The sequence below is a fragment of the Archocentrus centrarchus genome, chromosome 1, assembly GCF_007364275.1.
Source record: "Archocentrus centrarchus isolate MPI-CPG fArcCen1 chromosome 1, fArcCen1, whole genome shotgun sequence".
In the NCBI taxonomy this organism is placed as follows: domain Eukaryota; kingdom Metazoa; phylum Chordata; class Actinopteri; order Cichliformes; family Cichlidae; genus Archocentrus; species Archocentrus centrarchus.
In genome coordinates, this window is record NC_044346.1 from 19,220,409 (window position 1) to 19,240,966 (window position 20,558).

Below are 20,558 nucleotides of genomic sequence, written 5' to 3' on the forward strand. Positions count from 1 at the left end.
CCTCCGGTGACCCCTCCTCGTCGCCGCCACCGCTGGGAGCGCGGTCGGCCTCCAGTGACTCCCCCTCGTCGTCGCCGCCGCCGCTGGGAGCGCGGTCGGCCTCCAGTGATTCCTTCTCGTCCTCGTCGCCGCCGCCGCTGGGAGCGCGGTCGGCCTCCAGTGATTCCTTCTCGTCCTCGTCGCCGCCGCCGCTGGGAGCGCGGTCGGCCTCCAGTGATTCCTTCTCGTCCTCGTCGCCGCCGCCGCTGGGAGCGCGGTCGGCCTCCCTCGTTGGGATTTTGCTTTGTGGCCCCTTGGCCTCTGCGGCCTCCTGAACTGTGTGTTTTTGTTTTTGGATTTCCCACTGACTCCCCTGAACTGTGGACTGTTTTTTCCCCTGCTGTTTTTTGTTTTGTCATAGCTCCTGGACTGTTCCTTGTTTCGGCCCCCTGTTTTGGACATTGGAGCTCTCCGGCCTTGTGCCGTCGCTTTTTGTTTCATCCGGTTGTTTTTTTTTTTTTTGCTTCTCGTCCCCGTGTTTTGTTCTTGTTTGGACTGTGTTGCCTCTGCTCTGCCTCATTTTGATGCCCCCTGTTGGACTGTCTCCGGCCTTGTGCCGTCGCCTTTTGTTCTGGTCCTGTGTTTTTGTTTTCTTCCTGTCCGGGTTTGATTTGTTTTGTTCACGCCCTGTGATTTCTGTTTTGCTCCCTGTCTTTGTTTTTGTTTCGGGCCCTCCCTCCTGGTCCCCCGCCTCCCGCCCTTGTCTGGTTTTGTTTCTGGTTTTGGCCGTCGGGAGCCGGCCTTTGAGGGGGGGGTACTGTCATGTCCTGGGCCGTTGGCCCAGCGTTTTGTGTTAATTTATTTCCTGAGTTTGTCCTCCCTGTATGTTTGTCATGTTCCCAGTGTTGTGACTTGTCTGCGTGTTCCTTGGTTTATCACTTCCTGTTTTATTTTGCCAATGTGATTTCCTTGTGCTTTGTGTTTAGCTTTGCTTCCCCTGTGTAATTAGTTTCATTTGCCTCACCTGTTGTTCCCTGCTGTTTCCTCTTGCCCTGATTACCCATTGTGTATTTAAGCCCTCAGTTTTCATTTGTTCTCTGTCGCGTCGTTGATGTTTTGTGCCCGCATGTTCCTGTGTTCCCTGTGCCTGCTCTTCGTCTCCCTGTGCCTCCCTTCCAAGGTTTTTGTATTTGTGTTTCCCCGTTGAAATAAATCCCCTTTTTAGTTATGTTTGCTTCTGGAGTCCTTCATGTGAGTCCTTCCTCGTCCGTTTCCTCCCCGGCCATGACAATAAGTGCATGTCTTTGGACTGTGGGAGGAAACTGGAGTACCCAAAGGAAACCCCCACAGGCATGGGGAGAACATGCAAACTCCACAGAGAGAGAGGGAGGAGCCTGGGCCACGGTGGAATCAAACCCAGGCCTTCCAGATGGTATTCTAACTGTGAGGCAGCAGTGCTAACCACCGCGCCACCGTGCTGCATTTAGTGAGAATATTTATTGAAAAATAAAAATTCACAGAGTAACTTCATACAATAGGAATTATAAATCTGAATACTCTTAAAGCAGTCATAAGAAAATATTTTCAAATGGCATTACTTCATTTCAGCTGCCTGAGAGGGAATCTTGAGTGGTTTGGTAAGGGCTTTACTTTCACTGACCTCCAACTAGAGTTCATCTCATGTATCATTACCTGAAACATACTTTAGCATGCTCATCCTGAGTGCCAGCCAAATAGTTCTTGTGTTAGTGCAGTTTAAAGTTGGTTCTGCATGACTGCACATTTAGCTCTCTTATAAGGAGGAGCAGGTGGGCTGGATGAGACTGTAGCCTTTTGGGTTTTTTTTTTTTATAAATTTAATAATGAAGGATGTGCTCTGACAGCTGAGCAGGCTCACCGTGACTAGAAACAGAAATACTGCTGCCCATAGCCAGACTACTGAGTCAATATTAGACCCAAGTTGCTAATATAGCTTTGGGGCTTTTTATCTAAACTGCTCAGCTACTCGGTTTGATGGACAGTCGGTCTGATTGCTTGCTGTGAGCAGACATATTTGCAATGATTACATGTAGTGTATTTGCAAAGAAATGGTGAACAAATTCATGTTCCCTAAAAAATCAGTTCTGTTAGTACTGGTGATATTAAGTGTGTGAACATTTCTACTTCACTCAAACTATAGCTGAGTGTAAGGATTAAGTTGACGCAGAAGAAATCTAATTTGAAGCAGCTATCAACTCTTACTAGCCATCTTGGACACTGCATACCTCACATTTCAGTCCAGAGCCACTGTTCAGTATGAAAACATACTGAACAGTAGAGCATCTCAGTATTGCTGGGTTGAATGGGATGATGGGCGTGCATGTGTCACGTATGACTTCTATGAAGCATGTTGCACCTTAATTACAGCTTCTTCTTTTTTTTCTATGACCATATATTTTAGGAGCAAGAATTTAAAAGGCACTGAGCACTTTCACAAATATTTAATAACTGACTCTATTATTAGGCCAAATTTGACACTTTTTTCTGAGTATGAAGGATCTAAGAATAGAAAAGTTGTCTCTGCAATTTTCATCCATCCAGCAATTTTGTTATCTGGTGTGTAATCATCATTAGGGTCTTTTGGGGGGTGAGCCTCTAATGGTTTTTGAGCTGTGCAGACACACATTCTACAGCATGTATGGTAGCCCTTCTCCAGCTTGGGTGAAATCTTAGCCCTATTGTGAGCACTCAAACTAATAAGAAGAAAGAGATGGAAAGCGACCAGTGTGAAGAGGTCACAGTTGTAATTATGGACTTAGTGCTTTGCTGTCTTGTGTGATATGAAAACTAGTAAAGTTTTGCCTAAGTTTCTTTTCAATCAAAACACAATTCAGTACTACTTATTACAACAAAAACTGATGTTTCATGTAAAAAGAAAATGCTAGTAAATTTGTAAGAGCCTGCAGTATGGACACTTGGAAATAAGCAATCATTCAATTCAATCTAACATAATGTAACCGCTATCAGCAGGAATCAATCAGCATGCAGGAGAGGAGTCATCTAGTACCAGTAGTAGTACCTAAGGTAGTAACACCACCTTTGGAATGAGATTCAAAGTACTAGAAAAATTTTAACATTTTTATCCATCTTTAAACAGACTTTAAAACAAAGGTTGCTACTAAAATATGTTTTGTGTTTTCTTGGAAGTCCCATTTCACATAAAACTATTTTATATATTTTAGTGTTGGAATTTGTATTTTAATTGATTTGTGAATAAACTGAATTGTGTGTGTGTCTTCTACAAATGTGCCTTGGTGTTGCTGCTTAAGTGTCTTTGATTACTTTTCACCAACACATGTCTGAGATTCATCCTAAAAGCATGTATTAACTGTGTGTCACAACAAACTGTGTTGCTACACTAAACAGACTGGAAGTTTTGGGCAAATGGTTTTCCATGCAGGGTTTGTTTGGCCTTTCTGTGACCCTGCTTCTTGACCTTTCCTCTCCTTGGGGCTCCCTAGTGGTTTGTGCAGGCCTGTCTTTCTACTTCAGCTATGCGCACAAGGCCTACCAGCTGCAGTGTCACTGGGAAGCATTAGAGCTTTGCCTGAAGGCACTCGGATTTTCACACCAGGGGTCAGTATGGCTCATTGGCGCCTGGTGGCAGTTTGGATGATCTCAGAGATGTGGCACTGTTTTATCTTTGCAGCATGAAAGAGCAATTTTGTCAGGTAAAAAAACAAAACAGAAAACAAAAATATATAAAATATAAATAGCAGGAAAAATATAGTTTTTGGTCTTTGTGCTTTGTTTTGTTTGCTTCTTTATTTTCCCACAAAGACACAAAAACACTATCAGATTATCACAGACTTTGATGCAAAATCATTGGAGCACCTAAGGCTCACATGGGCAGAGCAGTGGTCGTATAGAATTCGTGACCACCATATACGCTCTCTGGTGGAGACTGTGAGCCCAATGTTTTGTTTTGTTTTGGTTTTTTTTGTTTTTTTCGTTTTCTGTGTGTGTGGGTGGAGCTGTGCAGTAGGTTCAGACCTGCTGTACCAGCTCTGACTCTGGGATTTGTTATGAAGGATGCCAGCAGTGGAAACCCGTCGTATGGAAGAAATGTGGTGAAATTTATCTAATTCGATTTTTAAATGATATACCAAAAAGGCATTCAAACTTTGTAGCTTATTAAACATTATGCATATAAACATTTTAGTGAGTTTGGCTCTAATCATGCGTCCGTTTGTTTGGATGTAGTTTTTTTTCCCGTTTTTTATTTTTGTTTATTTTTGTTGTCTTCTGTTTTGTTGTCTTCCTTCCCTTCGCCTGACTTGTGACAAATACTGCCAGTGTGAACGGCTGCTTGACAGCCTTACTGGAAAGACAGAATGAAAGGAGACTGACAACGACACTGCTTTCATCAGAAAACTTACTCTCTTACTTCTCTTTATGGCGTTTCAAAATGACAGACTCCAACCCGAGGAACGAAAGCAACTATGGGTTGTATTTTACTTCTTTTAATGGATCTGTTTTGGACCAGATGTTACCAAATGACAGCATTACCACATGCAGGAACTTCACGATGGACTCACAGGTTGTCGGTGTTGGGATCTTTCTCTCCGTTTTTATTTTGGTGGCAATTGTTGGGAATATTTTGGTTATCCTGTCTGTGGTGTGCAACAAACAGTTACAGACCGTCACAAACTTCTTCATTGTCAACTTAGCCATGGCAGACCTCCTGCTGGGCATTATTGTGCTGCCCTTCTCTGCATCTCTAGAGGTACTGGGATGCTGGGTTTTTGGCCGGGTTTTCTGTAACATCTGGGCAGCGGTGGATGTGCTCTGCTGCACGGCATCCATCCTCAGTCTCTGTATGATCTCCATCGACCGTTATATCGGGGTAAAATACTGCCTTAAATACCCAAGTATTATGACAGAGAGAAAGGCAGTCGCTATTTTAGTTTTAGTGTGGGTATCATCTATAGTGATCTCTGTCGGACCGCTCTTGGGATGGAAGGAACCGCCGCCTGTGGACGAAAGCATCTGCAGGATCACAGAGGAGCCGGGATACGCGCTCTTTTCCTCACTTTTCTCTTTCTACCTCCCGCTTATGGTCATTCTCATCATGTATTTTAGGGTGTACGTGGTGGCCCGCAGGACTACTAAGAGCCTGGAAGCGGGAGTCAAACGCGAGAGAAATAAGTCAATGGAAGTGGTCCTTCGGATACACTGTCGCAGCGTGCTGGAGGACGCGCGTCCGGCGAGCTCAAAAGGCAGCAAAAACCACCCCTTTCGAAGTTCGCTCTCCGTGCGGCTGATGAAGTTCTCCAGGGAGAAAAAGGCTGCAAAAACCCTGGCCATAGTTGTGGGAATGTTCATCCTCTGCTGGCTACCCTTTTTCTTCTTTCTGCCAATGGGTACGTTTTATTTATCTATTTTATATTAATGTTTCCCAACATTTCATGCTGGGTCATGAGCTGGGTCCTGCGTAAAATGTCATTCAGTGCGTCTGTTGCCCTTTGCATTTTCCCTGAGTTAGACTCCCACACAAAACGGAAAATATTAGTTCTTATAAATGTTCTTCTCCTAAATGCTCTTTTCAAAAGTTTATGTCTTTAAGACCATCAAACAAGCAAACGGTAACACAATAAATAATTATTATTAACTAACTGGGTTATGTTCAGTATAAGTAACTGACGTTGTGATCGAAAATGTCCAAACAGCTCCTCTTGATAGCTGCGCAGACTTCCATAAAAGCCTCAACATTTGGCCGCAAAGGTAGCCTAAAAGCATAAATCAGCAAATTATATATATTTTTAATCAAACGTTCTTAAGTCTTTAACATAATCCGCAAAGTAAATGTTTGACATAACAAAAGCAGAAAATTGCGTGTTGTGGATTTCATTGGTCGTTTATTATGGGAGTCGTGCCAGGAAGTGATCACAATTACGATGTTATAATGCTATAAAAACAAAATCTTTTGTCAGGAAAAGTCAACTATGCAACGTGACCACTAACGTGGCTTGCTTCCATGCCTGCAATTTTCCATGCCACTAATTATTCTTTGGTATGGTTAATATCACATTTTTCAAAGAGCAATGATAACAGACTGACATTCTTCAGTGATGGTCCCTCAGAAACCGAGTGCTTCCAAGTACAGTGGGCTTCTTACTTTAGTGAAAACTCAGGTTTGATTTTAAGGAATTTTATGTTTTAATGTTGAGCATATTCATAAAGTTGACCACAGTACTGAAAGAATGACAAATAAAATAAAATAAAAAAACAGACAAAGACACTCTCTTATCCCTGCAGATAGTCAAGAAGACCCTTCACTGTGGATTCAATTCAAGCCTTCATGGCAAGACATACTGTAAATCAAATTCAAGAAACACATTATGAAGTGGAATTAAATGGAAATAGCTTTAAATCTGAAGACAAAAAAAAAAAATGGACATAAAGGCATATGTTAAAGCATAAAAACAGGTCATGTGGACATTAGCAACAAAAAGAATGATTAAAATGCAGAAACCAGAATCAATAAAGTGTGTCCATCAAAGACACCACGTTGTGCTGATTTACATCCATGTAACACAAAGTAGCAGGATTCAAGCTACACCTACAGTTGGACACACAGAGCACTAATGATACACCTTAATGATGGCACCATGAATTTTCATTTTGCATATATTTCACATAATTGATAGTAAGAGCCATTCAGAACAAATGTGCAGTATCTCACTAACACAGCACTCTGAGTTTTGCTGCATGTCTACATTTAGAGACTGGAATTATTAGAGCAAAGCCTGCAGGGACAGACGGGGGGTGCGTAAAATGAAATTGGTGCTACTTATCATTTTATTCACTTAATGAGAAAGAAAAGGGCAAGTTTATTTGTATGCACAAGTCAGACAGACACTCCGTCCTCACTGTGTGATTAAAAATGACAAAAAGGAGATTCAGAGGTTTAAAATGTTAAGCCAGTCCACATTTCATTACACACATTATTAATCAATTTGGGTACCTCAAGGCAGTCTCTAATAATAGACTTTTAATCAACATTACCATAATGGTTGTAATAATTTGACTTTGTGGTCACATTATTGCTTTTAGGAAAGGTCATGCAGGCTCTTAAATCTAAAACCGGTGACACTAAAAATCTGTATTCAGAAGAGAGAACTAAAGGGAGCTCAGTCAGAAAGAGATCATTAAATATGTCTGTTGTTATCTTGAGTTATTTTGAGTTTTTTTTTTTATTTATGATGCCTGGTGAATGGTAGAAAGGTCTCTAATTTGCATGACAAAGGAAGTCAAAAATGCTATTATCTAAATTAGTGTCAGTTGTAGATTAATGGATGAAGTGTAATTTGGGTTTTAAAGCATAATAAAACTGAACTCTAGGAATCTATTCATCATGTTGTAAGCCATCTGTTTTGCAAAACCCTTGGAGATATGACCTCAGACCTCCTCAAAGGAAGTATTTTTAAACACAAGGGATCAATAAAGTGTTACACTGTCAATTCATCCCTATGGGTGGCTGCCTTTTATTTCCTAAATGACTCACAGATGAGCGTGGGACCTTCGCACTGCTAACCTACACCTGGTCAGTCAGACACGGTGATGCTGGTTCATTGTAGAGAAAGACATTAGTGAGTGACCTTTTGCTGAGAAGCAGAGATGTTCTTTTTGCTCATTTTATGCCAATCAGGCCCTTGCGTTGTGATGATCCAAATCTAGATGGAATCCTCTGACTCATTTGAACACCATTTCCTTATATTAGTGTACCAGACCCATTTCATATTGCCAGAAACTGATGGAATAAAGGAAAATGACTTGTTAGATTTTCTTTTAATGCTGTTTTTTTCCCCCCTCTGTACAAAGTCAAGCATAGCCACTGAGGCTTGAATAAGTGTTTTGAATGGATGGTCTTATATTTAGCTTGTTCTTTTTTTTTTAAAATGCATACTTTGAGATGAATATCAACAGCTGATTTCAAACATGTTCACTCACTTTGGTTTAGTGGACTGAAATTATTACTTTGGATTTTGTAAATGTAAGATTGTAATGATACAAGTAATATTAATGTAAGGAACTCTTTCTTTTCTTTATTGTTTTTCAAAAACTGAAACCAGTTAGTTTAAATTTCTTTGTATTTTGTATTAAACATATCAGATGTCAAAAGTCATCAATACATCATCATAATTCACACTGTAGACAATGTAAAACATGGACTTACCTTCTGGGTCAGAAAAGTGAAGCCAGTGTGAAAGTGCCTAAAATTCTGCATTCTTTTTGAAGGCCACCAGATGGCGATAGCTGTGGTTGAAAAAAAGACTTCTGGTCCTATAGAAGTCTATGTGAAAACAGCTTCGTGATTTGATCGCTGTAAGAACTAATATAGTCATTAGCTCATTGGCTAACGATATCAATCACAAGCCATTAACCAATGAGCAGTTTCACAGTCAGAACTATCCATTTTATTGCAACCAAGATGGCTTCATAATGGGACTTCAGAAACCAATGGGTGATGTCAAGACGTCCAGTGGTGCTTCACATCACTATACACCTTCAAACATCTAACTGATTCCATAAATGAAGGGAACAATAACACATAAAAGATAATCCAGATGGTATATCTATCGTTGGGTCTTATCACATAGAAAGAGATGAAAAGGAAAAACCATATTATCTGTGCATCAGTATACTGAGGAGTTAAGGTGGATTGGAACAAATGCAAAGGCATTTGTGGTGCAGATGTCCATAAGTTGGGGTTGGAGTACTTCAGCATTAAGCTAGAGCTACAGAAGAGGAGTGAGTGTAAATTGAGTAATGTGCTGTGGCAGGTAATTTCAAGTACAACGTTTCTAACAGCCCAAACTATATCAATAAACATAGAAACTGTTTCTGTGCAGTTTGTCACACAGAGTGTCTGCTGGCTAAAGGTCCAGCTGCTGTATTTCTCAGAGAGAGAAAAGTGTGTGAGATAACTTCACTCAGAGATGGAGGAAGATGTAAGAAAAACATAGGTACTTTTTAAAACAGGGATTGACTACTTTTGATTTGAAAACTATCTCCATCCACATGAAAACAAAAAAAAAAAAGTAAAATGTTGCTAAGAGCATGCCAAAGCAACAGGTGGCAATATAACTCTAACCACAGAAATGTTGGCCAATCAGAAGCCCACAAGCAGAAACACCATGCGGTCTTGCATTAAAACAAAACAAAACAAAACAAAAAAAAAACAAGACGAAGGTGCGCATCTTTGTTTTCCTTGCCCACACATACAGTTCTTGAAAATCTTCAGGTTGAAAGGAATTTTTCAAAAGCTCAATTTTCAGTGGCCTAAGACACTATTTCAATGTGGGTGAAAGGTCAAAATGCATTGAAAGATGTTCCAAAATACCCATGCACATGCAGGCAGAGCCTGAGAGTCAGCATGTGTTAGTCTGTTTTTTTCTGCCAATTTGCTCTACGAATAAAGCAAAAATCTTATTTGACCTGAGCACAGAGTGTCTAAGTAGTTTTTTAGTGGTTGTACTTGAACCAAATAACATATTACGCACCTTAGTAAGTTGCTGGGTCTATAATATCCCATATGGAGTACAATTCACAAAGTTTTCATATCTAAACATTCAGGGACCTCTATAGATGGAGACATCGTCATGCTGGAACAAACAGGTGTTCAGTAAGAGCAACATTGCATTATTTTGCGTTGAATTTTCCATCTGAGGAGACAAGTGGACTAAAGTTGACTGTGCAAACAAAATGCCCTTCCACATCCTCCGCACAGCAATGCCACTGGATCCACTCACTGTCAAGGCTTCAGGTTTTTCTTTGTCTGTATATGGCAGCAGTTGGTGGCCATATGTTGAGTTTGAGCTTTAGAAAACCCCAAAATAAAGTATTCACTTTCAAAAAGAAAAGTAAATGTCAATGAGATAATTTCCTGAGCTTAGTGCAAGAGGACTAATCAGAATTCTCTTTGCTCTCACAAAAGAGCCATCACAAAATGTTCCAGGACCAGCACGGGCCAAAATAAGAAAAAAAAAACACAGTCATAGAGGATTTGAAATGGCAAACACCTCACAGATATCAGAATTAAAAAAGAATGCTATCTCAGAAGCAATAAAACTAGTAAATGAAAAAAACATTACCTGTTGTCATGGTGTTGTGGCTGTGCGTCAGAGTGGTGAATCATTTGCCATCTGCCTCTAAGATGTCATTTTAGGGAGATGAATCAAAGAAGAACATCACTTCCTCTTATTACTTTATTCATCTAGATCATTAATCATGACTGAATAAGTGACGGTGGAGGGTAGTTGGGGGTTGAAAGCAAAATAAGATTACGAAGGAAAAGGTTAAATGCAAAACTCCAAACTTTGTTCCAAGCACATTCCTCCTGTTTGCATTTGCCAGCACACTGTATACTGCGTGAACTTTGAATATTACATATAAGCTGTGTTTCCACGCAGCATTAACCAGAAACAAAATGGATTTCTGGGGTATGTTGCCTCTGTGTCCGGGCTGAATGCCACATTATATCTCAGGCCTGGAGAGACAAGAACAACAGGAAAACAACAGAAAAAGGCAACTTTAAGTGTGTCATAAGACATTATGCTACAAAGAGTATTACAAGAAAATGAGCAAAGCAAAACTCGTCGTGCTGTTGGTGAGCTGTGCAGAAAGCAATTTCCATTTTGAAAACCTTTAATGTTCTCATTTATGCTAATTTACCAGTGTGTAGTGGCATATGCAAGAAAGCTAAAAAATAAAAACTTTGATTCCGTATTTCTTAAATATCTTTAATCCCTGCTCCAAGAAATAATAAAAATGTGTCTTCTTTTTTTCAGTTATTCTAAATAACAATGATAAATGCCATATTTAAAGGTTGTGCAAGGCAGCATTTCCCATCAGGCAAAACCAAGAACAAAGACAGGCTACAAACATGGGCACAAACAAAGGCAGTGTGCATGCATTACATGGAAATTTTCAAAACTTTCAAGAATCATGCACTGCTACACTGAGTCCTTTGAGCACAAAAATATATGTGCATATAGCTATAAATGACAATGTGTATGTTTTACCTGATCTCTTCAGGGAAAGCTTCCATCACAGGAATAAGCCTATATTATATCTATATTATGTTGGCACATTTCATGTAATCAGTTACATCAATTAAATCCATTCAAGAAATGATTTAAATACCAGAAAATCTGCCATCATCATGTCTACAATTCAAGCAAAAACATCAGAAAATAAGTTCTGTGCCCTGGGGCTTGAGGGTGAAGCATGTTCTATAAATATCTGTCCTTAAAATGTCAGAACCTCCTTTGCTTCTATTAATAAACATAAGCAAAAAAAAAAACAACAACAACAAAAAAAACCCCTGCAGGTTCACAATAAATCATTACCAAAGAATAAAAAAATCCTACTGTCAGAGTGCAAAAACATATACACACAGAATAATACTATATCACAGCTGTGCACAGACATGTGAATTGATTGCAGTATATAAATTGCAAAGGATCAGTTCTCTTTGTTAAATTCAGATTCTTCAGATTGATTATTTTGTGTTATTATTACACATTTTAACCTGACTGACAAAATGGTATACAGCATCCAACTGTGAAAAAGCAGCTGATACTTACTAGACTGATATATTTTTTTATTTGTCCAAATTCTCAAAGGCTTTAGCTGCTCTTTGTAGGATATTTGTGAAAACATTTGTATTATATTTCTCATATACAACGTGTAAACTCACAAATCCTCCTGATGTCTCCATCTCCTTTTAGGTTCCTTCTTCCCGGCACTAAAGCCTTCTGACACTGTGTTCAAGGTGGTCTTTTGGTTGGGATACTTCAATAGCTGCATCAACCCCATGATCTACCCCTGCTCCAGCAAAGAGTTCCAGCGGGCTTTCACCAGGCTGCTCAGGTGCCAGTGCCATCAAAAACGTAGGGTGCTTCGCCGCTTTTATGACCAGAGGTGGCGGACTGCTGTCAAGGGAATGACAAGGGATCAGAGAAGTGATTTTAAGCCTGGCTACGCTGCGCATGAATCCTGCGGCAGCTCTTTGCTACACATGAGAAAAGGACATGCAATAGGCTTCAAGAGATGGAGTCTGTTTCCACCGCTCCGAAAGTCCTCCTTCCAGCTCAAAGAGAAAGTAAACAATCTGTCAAATAAAATCAAGGGAGGGACAGGAAAATGCACCACACCTGCTGTTGGCCGAATTGAAATGGTAGACACAGTATCTATGGGGATTTACAACTCTTGTGAGCAGAGTAGCTATCAGTTTTATGATCTGGCAGAATGCTACGGCCTGAAAGAGACTGACATTTAAAGGGTCACCAGAGAGTCTTTTATTTATTTTTCAAATGGCCATATTGGACCAGCATGTAGGAAAGACTGTGATAAGGCTTAATTTTGTGTTCACATAATATCAAAGAATCAAAGCCAGATTAAAGCTGAGAATAATGGGTTGATCCCTGCACAAACAGGCAAAAAAACCTTATCCCAATCCCTCGTGTCCGCCATGTTTATTTGGATGAAACTCCTAGTGAACTGCTCAAAGCCACATTTTGGATGTGGCCACGAAACAAGCAAAAGTTTGGATTCGATGTTTTCGCTTGAAGGCCTTTTACGTGAAGATTACACAGCCTACAGTTGGCAGGTGGCAATTTTTAAGAATGCAATGTTTCTGGCAAGACAGTTGAGATAAGGCAGGATAATTATTATAGTTGTATGTTTTTCTTACAGTTTTGTATCAGACAGTTTCCATTTCTTTAACTGTTAGCAAGATGGCTGTGTGATAGACTCCAAGTAAATGGTTATCGTTTTGTTTGACATTTTGGTGATTTTAAAAAAGAAAAAGAAACAAAAGAACAAATACCTGTACTGAAGCCTTTTTTTGAATCTCGAAAAAAGAAAAATCACAAGTGCATTTTTGTATTGTTGCCACAATTTAATAAAATGTAAAATGTCAGAATGAATTATGATCATTCATCTGCACCTCTATTTCTATTTACAAGGCATTGTAAAGAGGAGTGGCCAGCCTTGCCAAGTGAGCAGAAATGTGAAAAAAAAAAAAATTTTTTTTGAACATGTTTATCAGATGAAAGGCAAACAAAGGAGGAGAGAAAAAATGTTAAGACAAAAATTCATGTTTTATGCCTTCAAGTTTTTCAGTTAAGTTACATTCTTTGATTCATGATTAAAGAAAACTATCTGCTTCATCCAGAAGATGTCACTGTTGCTTTGGTTGTTTTGCCTCCTGCACCCATTCATCTTCAAGTATAGCATAATGCATGTGAAATGTAAAAGTTATAGAGAGAGAGAGAGACTCTATGAAGACCAATAAATCTCAGTTTTTTGCCATTATTAGCCTAATTCCACCATTAGTTTACTGAAATTATTTCTTCACTGGGAAGGAAGTACTTTTTCATTGCTAACCATTTCCAAAACTAATATATGATATAAAAAAAAAAACAAAATCCAACTTGCAACAGCTCTTATCTTGTGATTTTATGGGCTCATGAGCCGTGTACTAAGTAAAGAGTATGTAACAGTTCAGTAACAGGTAACATTACATACCAAAACAGAAATGAAAGCTTAATTTAGTAAATGGGGTGTACTCCAGAAAAAGAAGATAGACTATACAAATCACAGGCTGACAGGCATAAATCACTCAACAAAGTCCTATGAATCATTCAAGCACAAAAAAGGAACCTAACTCAAGGGACGAACCAATGCTGTGTCCACACATAACAGACAACTTAGCAAAGAACCAATTCAAATTTTAATCACATCTTTAGGCATGTTGTTACCACAAGTCTGTCCCAAAAACACATCATTTGTTCCCAGACAGATTACAAAAGAGCTGGACTATACAACAAAATTAATATCTAAATAGTTTTTGGCTGTAGAACAGCCTGTTGTGAGGCTGTAAACTAACAATGCAGAAATATATGGTAAAAGTTGGTTATATGATAGGAGCTTGGTTGCACAAAGAAAATACACAAGGCTTCCTTTTACATGACAGGTTTAGCTTATTTATTGAGTAAATTGTCTGCAAACGCATACACATTAACTAAGATGTACAATCACAACTTCCATGGTTCCATGGAAGTAATAATAAAAAGAAAGTTAGGCAATATTAAAATATTGCATATATACTTAAAATGCTAGTATTAAGGGTATTATTGTGTGCTCAATAAAAAACACCACTCAAATCATCAAATCAACCACCACAAAACATCCTGAATGTGATACAATCGCATAGCACTTTATTATTGGAAAATGTGTAAATTTTTTTGCTGTAGAAACTTGAGGACTGTATTTAAACATTTCAGATCAACTATTATCCACAATTTAATGTTACAGTCAGACAGGAATATGTGTGCCAAACTGTGTTATTTCAAATAACAAACACGAGTACTTTGCCTCTTGATGAATTTCAACCAGCAGAAACAATCAGTATTCAAAACGGCTGTCTTGGCTGAGGTGAAGTGGACACAGCACATTGAGCTGCACACTCCTGATGCAGTCTTCGAACAGCGCCCATGGTGCAGTGGGTTCTGCCTGTAGAGGTGAGTGAAGGAAGACAAGTTATTTCATGGACTCATAATGCATAATGTGAAACCTGCAGACTGTGTATATTATAGCTCACAGGCTACTAAAGGTTGTGGCTTATTATTTTAAAACACAACTGTATTAACTGCAGCTGAATGTGTCTTTCTGAACTGTACCATTTCAAAGACATTATTAGTATACAATGGGTTTACTTATCATTTGTTTACATAATGTTAATAATAGAAAGTCAAAACAAATATATACATAGTGTATATATGCATATCATTTGATAATTTGATTTTGGTTTGATATCATATTGTTGGTTTCTGAGATTTAGTCCAGTGTGTCATAATATAATGCATGTACTATAACTGCTATGATAGTTTTTTGTTTGTTTGTTTGTTTTTTATATTTTGGATATGGTTCACTGTTATCATAATCTTGAATTTTCATCTTCTCTCCACACTTGAGGTCTGTGAGGACAGAGGGTGCCAAAACCTATCCAAATACAGTAGGTGAGAGGCAGCATACACTTGCTGTTAAAGCACAGATATTCAGCTGCACTGACCTTCAAGCAACATGAAATCTCAAGTTTACCCAGGAAGTATACTTGCACTGGCTGACTTAAAGAATACGCACAGAAAGGACGTCCATACTCTGTACAATGCGGTCACCTTCAATGTATAGAATTTACTGCAAGGCTGATGTATTGCTCTGGGCTACAGTGTAAAGTCCACCTTAATATTTGCATCAACATTCTAACAGGTATAACAATAAATTATAGCACATCAGCATGTACAATATTACATTGTGATAAACTATATAACAGAGAGCTTTCATTTCAGTTTCCAAGCAAAAAGAAAAAAACATCTGAGAGATTAAAAATTAACATATTAACCCATAAATCATATTATCAGATTCCAGCTCCCACAAAATTTGCTATCCAAAGGTGGAATAGAGGGCAACAGTTGCATTCATACCACCTAACCTGTCCAGTAAAGAGAATAGATGAAAATATCTGGGACAGGGCATGCAGACTTAGTTACAATAATAGTATTTATAAATGTCACTAACTATAATAAGGTCAAAACCTATGAATAGCCTATGAATAAAAGGATGCACTTTCCATGTCAATGGATAACTTAGTAACACACATTGAAAATATTTTAAAATATTCCAAATATAAAGATTTTTCACCAAAAATGTATTTTTATGGTAATGAAGTTGTCAGTTTAAGATGAAAAGAAGAATTTCAAATCTTTAATAGGTAAGTTTAAGTTCCAGGGGTAGCAGTTTAAGCAGAGATGCCCAGACTTGCCTCCCCCTGGCCACCAACTCAGCTTTCCTGTGGTGATGTTCCGGTGTTTCCAAGCCAGCCGAGAGGCGTCATCTTCCCAGCATGCCCTAGATCTGCCCAACACATCATCTACAAAGCACCCAGGAGGCATCCTAGTTAGATACCTGAACCACCTCAGCTGACTCCTTTTCTATGTGGAGCAGTAGTTGCCCTACTCTGAGTCCACACTGACTGAGCTCTTCATAATGTGTTGGTATAAAATCATGCCATGAAGCATGATTTTATACACCTGTGGCAATGGAACTGAAAAAAAGCTTAAGAGGTGTGGCTCAATACTTTTTTGTCCATGTGGTATATGTAAGTTTTTTTTATGTGAGTTTCCTAAGATTCCTAAGTAACTGTTACTATGGTAAGTATTAATTTTAAACCTAAAAAACATTCAATTTCTGAGGTAAATCTATAAGACCTTTGAAGGGTAGCCCTGAAAATCAGTATAAGAAAAATAGTAATTTGGTGAAAGTGCAATTTATTTATTAATTTTTGGACAGTACATACTTTAACTTGGGCTGTTAATTCCACAACATTTTTAATTTAACTTTAAATTTTAATTTATAATTAACATGCACTTCAATTGGTAGCAGCAAAGTCTGGCAGCTCTGATCTTTACTCAAACTTTATTTTTGTTGCATTTTTGTCGATTTTTGTTTTGTTTTGTTTAGTACTGATGGATGCTTCTGTGGGGAGAAGAGTTTACTCAAGAGAAGAGCTTTTTTCACTGAAATGGAGAAAATCTGGAAGATACCCTCCTTTTGTGTGTGTTTTTGTGGTTGCTGTGCTGGTGCAAAGGTGAAGGCTAGGAAGTGGAGAAATAAGCCCTTTCTGCCAAAAGTGATGAGCTGGAAACATTGGTGAAGACTCAGAAAGCATACAGCGAGTACAATCTCATGTGTTTTACTAAGACATAATTGTATCAAAGCATCTCAGACTTCAATGTGGATCTACCTGGTTTCACCCTCATATGGACAGACAGAGACAATAAAGCTAGTGGCAAGAAAAAGAGTGGGTGTCTGGCTTTGTTTGAGGTCTGGAAAAGGTGTGGACCTGCACACATTGCTGTTCGGGAGAGTATGTGTTGTGCTGGTATGTGACCATATGTACCAAGAGAATTCAGTAATATCATTACAATTCTTGTGTACATTCCACCCAAGGCAGCAGCCAAAGTTCCATGTGAGGTTTTCCATGAGACTGTTGTTAGGATACCCACTAAACATCCAGAGGCACTCTTCATAAAAGAGACTTCAGTGTTTCTCTCTCCTCCCACCTGACTGGATTCACACAGTTTGTTGACTATCCTACCAGAAGCCATCCTGAACAAATCTGATCACCCATTTTACGACATCTTCATGGAACAAAAAACATCAGTACTGGAGGACTTGTCTCTCTCTGTTGTGCATCTCTCTCCAGTCTCATTGTACGTCCTGTATAATGACAATAAAGGCATTATATTCATTCTATTTTATTGTAAAACAGAGAGATACAGAAAATCATTTGTACCCACAGCCATCAGGTTTTTCAGTTCTCATTCAAATAGCAGATGAGCTATGTCAGACATATGAATTTCCCTCTGGGATCAATAAAGTTATTCTTATTCTTATTGTTACAAACATATCTCTCTACATACTACAATTTTATCTTTAACCAATGGGTAAAAGAGTTTTTTCTGTATGAGAGATGGTTACTTACTATACTTATTGGTGTTATTACCAAGCTAAATAAGTGGTGACCATAGATTTGAGTTGACTTGATTGGTAATTGTTCTCAGTATTACAACTTTATATTTAACTTCTCATCACTAGTGATAATTATTCCATAATATATTCAAATGCATTTGGCATGCTCCTAGGAAGGAAGCTATTTTCTTACATTAATAACAGTGATAAATATAACTAACTAAGGTGTTGCTCTGAGCGTATTAGCAGACTGTATTTTGAAATTTGAGTGCATCATGTGGAGACAACTGACCTTTCTTTGATGATTTTTAATAGCACTAATTTGTGATGCAGTCTGGCTAATTGGTATATAAGTTTCCTGCGTGATTAGAGTTATATTTACAGTTCAAGAAACTAATGGAATGCATAAATAGATGGATCCCAAAACCTATTTCTTCACTCAGTGCTCCCTTTACTGCAATAATACATCAAAAATTAAAATATGTTTTATTTTTTCCCTGGGAGATGTGCTTGTCTGTTCACATAGAAATAAAGCCCTTTGCTCCATCTGAAATAGCCTGGGGTTAGTTTGGGTCCCTTTTTAAGGTAAAGCTTTGAGAACTTAATTAAAATTAGTCTTCATTTATAAACTGTGTGAGTATTTCTATACTCTCAAAAGTCAGGAGTGAAACTCAGACTGGTCAACAAAAATCAAAACAAACACCCATAATGGTGAAAAAGGAACATGGCTGCTATAACACTATAGACAGACATTGTAAAAACAAACTGTGTGTCTAATAAACCTCAATGACAAACCTGTTTAGGGTTTTGGCAGAATTAACGTTTATTATGAAACTATGTTTCTACGTAAATAAATGTCCTAAAGTGTCACTTGAAGCGGTGTCAGCAGGTAAGGTTTAATACCACATCTGTCCTACTGGGACCACACACAGTCAAGCACAACATTTATGAAAAAGTTAACATTTTAAACAAACATAACATTGAATATTTGACATTTTTTATTCACATTGCTCTTTGCTTTCAATACCTTACCTTCAATATCTGCAATATTCATCAACACTCACAATCTTACCCACAACAGTTTGTTGTATATGAATGTTTTTTGCAATCAATCACGGCATACAATGACATAATATTGAAATCCATACTGGGTTTGTGCTGGGTTGTGGATTAATGTGTCACTGATTATTCCTGTAGACAGTCTTATAAGGGAATCATGTTTAAAGTTTAAATGATGATAGTTTATTGATCCCACAATGGGGAAATTACAGTTACTATATAACAGTTAACATATAATATTAAGAAGTGATAGATAGATAGATAGATAGATAGATAGATAGATAGATAGATAGATAGATAGATAGATAGATAGATAGATAGATAGATAGATAGATAGATAGAGAGAGAGAGAGCAAGGATAAAAATAAGAGGCTCTAGGGGCATTTACACTGGTTGTCTGTTAGTTGGGCATTGTACAAAATTATTCTTGCAGTTAACCGTTTACATTATCAATTACACATTTTTTGCACATAATAACTGATCTTCCAAGGAAAGAGCAATGGATTGCTGCGTATTTAAAGGCTTATTCAGTTTTCAACTGCTTATCTACTAAAGTCACATTTTCACTGGATTTTTTTTGATTTGCTGCTTTTCTGCTCCTGTACATCCCTTTATAGCAAATCAAATAATAATAAGACAAATAAACATAATGTAATTTATATGAAAATGAACTCATCGACTGGGAACAAAGAGGCAATTTCATACATAATGACTGAAGACTGGCAACCTGGACAACTCTTAGTGGACAATTCAAAGTATTTACGTTCTCCCTATTTTAAGCATATTTTCCCTGGCTATTAAAACAAGTAGTCCTCATTGTTTGCTGAAATATCTACACCTACATCTGAAGATTTAGTCTGTATTTAGGACTGATCTGCACATTCATTTGCCTCTTTTCGAGTGTGTGATAACTCCATCCCGGAGGATGATCCAGGCAGGCATACCCTGCAGCCCATGAACATGAGGAACGCCCTGCGAAAGGAACGATTGAACAACCCATACAGGAAAGGGTTTAGGGATGAGTTGATATACCCCAACCACAAAAATAGATCCCAGACAATCACCTCCGTACTGTATTCAATGAATGGGTCCACAATGTTGACAGTAAAAAAGGGCATCCAGAAGATAAGAAAAACTCCCATGATGATACCTAAAGTTTTTGCTGCCTTTCTCTCCCTCTTCATAGCATTCCGGTGTCTTTTTTTCTTGCTTGAGTCTTTGCCCACACCAGCAGCCATCTGGCTTTCCATAGCACTGATCTGCCTGGCCTGCCGCTTGGCAGCTTTGAAGATCTTCCAGTAGGCCACTAACATGATTGCCATGGGCAGGTAAAAGGCTACTAAGGAAGCCATGACAGCATAAATGCGATTGACTAAGAAGACACATAAATCTTTAGGAATTAGGATGTTTACACCAGCAGTATGAAGGTCTAGCATAATGGGGCCAAAGGAAATGAGTATGGGAACAACCCAACATACAGCGATGAAGAGAGCTACCCGCTTGTGGGACATCTTTAAAGAGTAAACTAGAGGGTTACAGACAGCATAATAACGGTCGAAGGCAATGCAGCTGAGATGAAATATGGAGGCAGTGCAGAGCATAACGTCCAGGCTAGAGTGTATCTGACAAAAAAGAGAACCAAAGTACCAGCAGCCCTCCACAGTTCGAATCATACTGTAAGGCATCACTACCAGGCCAACAAGGCAGTCAGCCACTGCCAGGGACATGACGAAGCAGTTTGTGGGGGACTGCAGTTGTTTGAAGTAAGCAATCGACAAGACCACCAGGAAGTTACCCACAACTGTGCAGATGATGCCAAATGAGAGGAAGGCATATAGGAAAATGCGAGAGACTTGATGCCTCAATAAAGCACATGGCTGAAGTTCAAGCTGAAGAGATGTGTTATCATCTCTGAGCCATCCCAAGGTGCTGTTATCCAT

General features: G+C 38.6%; 2 protein-coding genes across 2 annotated transcripts; one reads left to right on the plus strand and one right to left on the minus strand.

The window, feature by feature from the left end:
* Positions 1 to 4,064: 4,064 nt before the first annotated feature.
* adra1d (adrenoceptor alpha 1D) lies at positions 4,065 to 13,010 on the plus strand. Its single transcript, XM_030737190.1, has 2 exons — positions 4,065 to 5,381; positions 11,754 to 13,010. The coding sequence occupies exons 1-2, from the start codon at positions 4,427 to 4,429 to the stop codon at positions 12,302 to 12,304; spliced, it is 1,506 nt and encodes a 501-aa protein (XP_030593050.1). The 5' UTR covers positions 4,065 to 4,426; the 3' UTR covers positions 12,305 to 13,010.
* Positions 13,011 to 19,481: 6,471 nt separating this feature from the next.
* Positions 19,482 to 20,558, minus strand: LOC115787881 (5-hydroxytryptamine receptor 4). The gene has a single exon (XM_030740658.1). It carries the CDS (start codon positions 20,556 to 20,558, stop codon positions 19,482 to 19,484), a length of 1,077 nt encoding a protein of 358 aa, XP_030596518.1.

Excerpts from the sequence above, each read along its gene's own strand:
- adra1d (XM_030737190.1), top strand. The coding sequence starts at position 4,427 with ATGACAGACTCCAACCCGAGGAACGAAAGCAACTATGGGTTGTATTTT. Across the intron at positions 5,382-11,753 it reads TTTCTTCTTTCTGCCAATGG|GTTCCTTCTTCCCGGCACTA; the intron begins GTACGTTTTATT and ends ATCTCCTTTTAG.
- LOC115787881 (XM_030740658.1), bottom strand. The coding sequence starts at position 20,558 with ATGGATAACAGCACCTTGGGATGGCTCAGAGATGATAACACATCTCTT.